This window comes from Frankliniella occidentalis, unplaced genomic scaffold (assembly GCF_000697945.3).
Source record: "Frankliniella occidentalis isolate FOCC.00 unplaced genomic scaffold, Focc_3.1 Scaffold4, whole genome shotgun sequence".
NCBI lineage: Eukaryota > Metazoa > Arthropoda > Insecta > Thysanoptera > Thripidae > Frankliniella > Frankliniella occidentalis.
In genome coordinates this window covers 1844184-1847402 of record NW_026267134.1, presented here as the reverse complement: position 1 = coordinate 1847402, position 3219 = coordinate 1844184, and the positions used below count along the sequence as shown (strand labels likewise).

At 68.9% G+C, this 3219-nt stretch overlaps 1 protein-coding gene across 1 annotated transcript in view; it reads left to right on the top strand.

Moving 5' to 3' along the window:
* Window positions 1–70: 70 nt before the first annotated feature.
* Window positions 71–3219, top strand: part of LOC113202146 (uncharacterized) — a gene marked incomplete at its 3' end in the record, with an annotated part of 26621 nt that continues 23472 nt past the window's right edge. Inside the window, 1 exon segment of the mRNA XM_052268336.1 lies at window positions 71–2764. Coding sequence (XP_052124296.1) covers window positions 410–2764 — 2355 coding nt within the window.

The following is a 3219-nucleotide window of genomic DNA, read 5'->3' as shown; positions in this document are numbered from 1 at the left end:
GCGGCAGGGGTGCGCAACAGCGGGGAGCTACCCCCGCGGCATCCCTCCCAGTCTTGTTCGCGTCGCAGAACTAGGAAGGCGCGCCCCCTTGCGCTGCGTCCCCGGGCCACCCCACGCCGCCGCCGTAGCCCCCGCGCCGCCCGCCCCCGGGGAGCGTTCTGAATACACACGGCCGTTGTTTTGACGGATCGGATTGTCGAGTGGAGTGTTGACAGCTGTGCCCCGACACATGCCCGGGCAGCGATGGTGACCCACGCGGGCCGGCCAGCCCTCCACTCTGAGCTCTCCGCCCTACAGCACGACCCTCCAAGCTCCAGCCACGGCGGCGGGTACCGGCTCCGGCCCGGGCCCCGGCCAGACCAGGACCAGGACGCCTTCGGCGAGGGATGCACGACGGACAGCCAGGAACATGGAGGTCCTCCATGAGGTGGTGCCAGACAAGCAGCCGGCGCCGACGGCCGAGTCCTCCACTGATGAAGACGACGCCGAGCAGGACCGCCAGGAACATGACGTGCCCCGCGTGCTCTTTCCGTCCACCCCGCACCGGAAAAGGCCACACAGCTCGGCGCTGTCGCTCACGCCGCTCTGGCAGCAGGTCATCAAGTACCACCGGCTGCCCGCGTCCCTCGACAAGGATCGCGTATTTGCCGAAGTGGCGGCGCGGCTGCACGACCCGGAATGGGAGGTCCGCCAACACGCCCTGCGCGTGCTCGTCGACCTCATCGCCGTGCTCGAGCCCCGCGACATGGCCGTGCTCGTGTCGTCGGGCGTGGCCTCCGAGACCATCGCCAACCTCGGCCACGCGGCGCCGGCCGTGCGGCAGACCGCCACGGAGGCCCTGGCCACGCAGCTCCGGAGGACGTCGGACCCCGAGGGCGTGCTGCGCGCCGTAGTGGAGCAGGGCCTGGAGGGCCAGCAGCAGGGCCAGGGCCCGCTGGGCACCATCCTCGCGCTGCCGGGGCTGCTGTCGCGCGCCATGCAAGCGCACCCGGGCTGGGCGCCCACTCCGCAGGGCGTGGCGCACCTCGTGGGCGCGCTGGCCGGGCGCCTGGTGCAGGTCACCTACCAGCCGCATGCCCTAGCCGCCATGCTGGCCCTGCGGGACGCCCTGGGCCAGGGCCGCTTCAACGCCGCGGTCGAGACCCTGCCGGCCGCCACAAGGAGGGACTTCGCGGTGCTGTGCCAGGTCTATGAGAGGTCCGAAGAGCAGCGCGACGACGAGCAGGGCGTCGACTGGAATGGCAATGAGCACGCCGACAAGGGCGACTTCTCCAGCGGGGAGTCCACTGCCGGCGCCGACGTTGCTGTGAACGTGGTGGCGGTGCAGCAGGGCGACGACGCGCCGCCTGGGAGGGTCGTCATGGAGACCGAGATCAAATTCGACGCGGACACGGCCATCACAATGACTATCCTGGAAGAGGAACAGCAGCAACAGCAGCAACAGCAGCCACCCAGGACGACGATAGAGTCCACGGAGAGCGAGGACGGTGATGAGGAGGACAGCGACGAAGACGAGGAAGATGAGGAGGACGAGGACGAGGACTTGGCTCGTAACACGGACAGCAACGCCTTCGTGATGCAGGTTCTTACAGACGAGGAAGATGATGAACTTGACGTTGTGCCTCAGGAAGCGCTTCAGGGTTTGCCGGACACCCCGCGCAGGACGGCCAGAAGAGTGCGCTTCGGGGGTGAGATCGTGAAGATGCGAACCCCGGACAGCGACGCAGCGGAGAACGGGGACGGGGGAAGGGAGAGAAGAGAGCGGGAGAGGGAAAGAGAGCGAGCGAGAGAGAGGGAGAGGGAGAGAGAAGCGAAGAACGGCGACTCACAAGAGGAGGACGAGGAAGATATCAACGAAGTGAACGAGGCCGCCGATCTGCAGCGTCACCAGCAACCGCAGCAACCGCAGCCGGCCGCACCGCTAGCCAACCACCACGACGAGGAGCTGGAGAACAGGCAACGCCGACAGCAAGAGCAGGAACTGCAACAAGAGCAGCTGCTGCTCCTCCAACAGAAGCTGGCTCAGCAGCAGGAGATGCAACACCAACAACACCAGCAGCATATCCAGCAGAAGCAGCAGGAGCCACAACAACCTGAGCCACAGCAACAGCAGCAGCAACAGCAGCAACAGCAGCTGGCGGTCGAGTCGAAGCGCATGCCGATGCAGACCAAGTCCCGGACGGCGAGCCACATCCCCCTGCCGGTGGCGGCGCGCAGGCCGGGCGCGGCGGGGGGCGGTCCTGCGGGGGCTCCTCCCCGCGCCGCCCCCCGCGCCGGCCCGGGGCCGCGCGGGCTCGCCATGGAGGTGGACGCCGACCCTCCCCGCTCGGCCCCGCTGCCCGCCCCCGTGCCGCGGTTCCGCCCCATCGAGTCCCTGCAGTCGTCCGGCAAGCCCTCGGGGCCGGGCCAGCACCAGCAGGCGCCGGCCGCGCCCCTGGACGTGGAGCGCTACGGCCAGCCCGACTCGAGCACGACGCAGAAGTCCCCCAAGGCTTCCGGCAGGTGGGCGGAGGAGGGTCAGCCCGCCGCGACCGCACAGCCCGCGCAACCCGGCCCCCAGCAGCGCCCCCAACCGGCGGCCGCGGACCAGCCCGCCGTCGGCGGCAGGGACTCGCCCATCCCCAACCTGGACGGCGGGGAGTCGCTCACGTGCTCCAGCTCCGAGAGCGAGTTCCAGCAGCTGGTGGCGCGGGAGCGTGAGAGCCTCTCGCAGGACCAGCTGTCCGGCATCGACAGGCGCATCGTCGAGGACCTCGGCAACAAGGTGAGCCCCGCCCCGCTCGACTTCCTGCAGTGAGCGCTGCACGCGGTACGCGATGCGCCCGGCGTTGCATGGCGCCGCCCCGCCCCATCAATGGGCTCGCCGGGGCGTGCTGGACGCTAGCTCCGGACACGCACTGCCCTGGCCGCGTGCGCGCGGGGGGCGTGCGCCGGTGCGTCTGCTCGCGTCCCGCACTGCGCTGGGCCCGCTGCAGCTAATCACCGGGCGTCGCGGGTCACGAGACCCTACCCGCGTGCAAGTACTCTGCCATTTGCCTGCCTCGGCATATGATCGAATGAAGTTGTGCCGAAACAAACAAATGGATGCGATCGTGTGGACATGCATCGTTTAGATGGAAGGTGCTTCCATAGGGTACTCCGAGTCTCGGCTAGACCGAAAGGGGTAAAACAAAAATCGCAGGCAAGGGGAGAAGCGGGCTCGGGTCCTCCCCCCCCCCC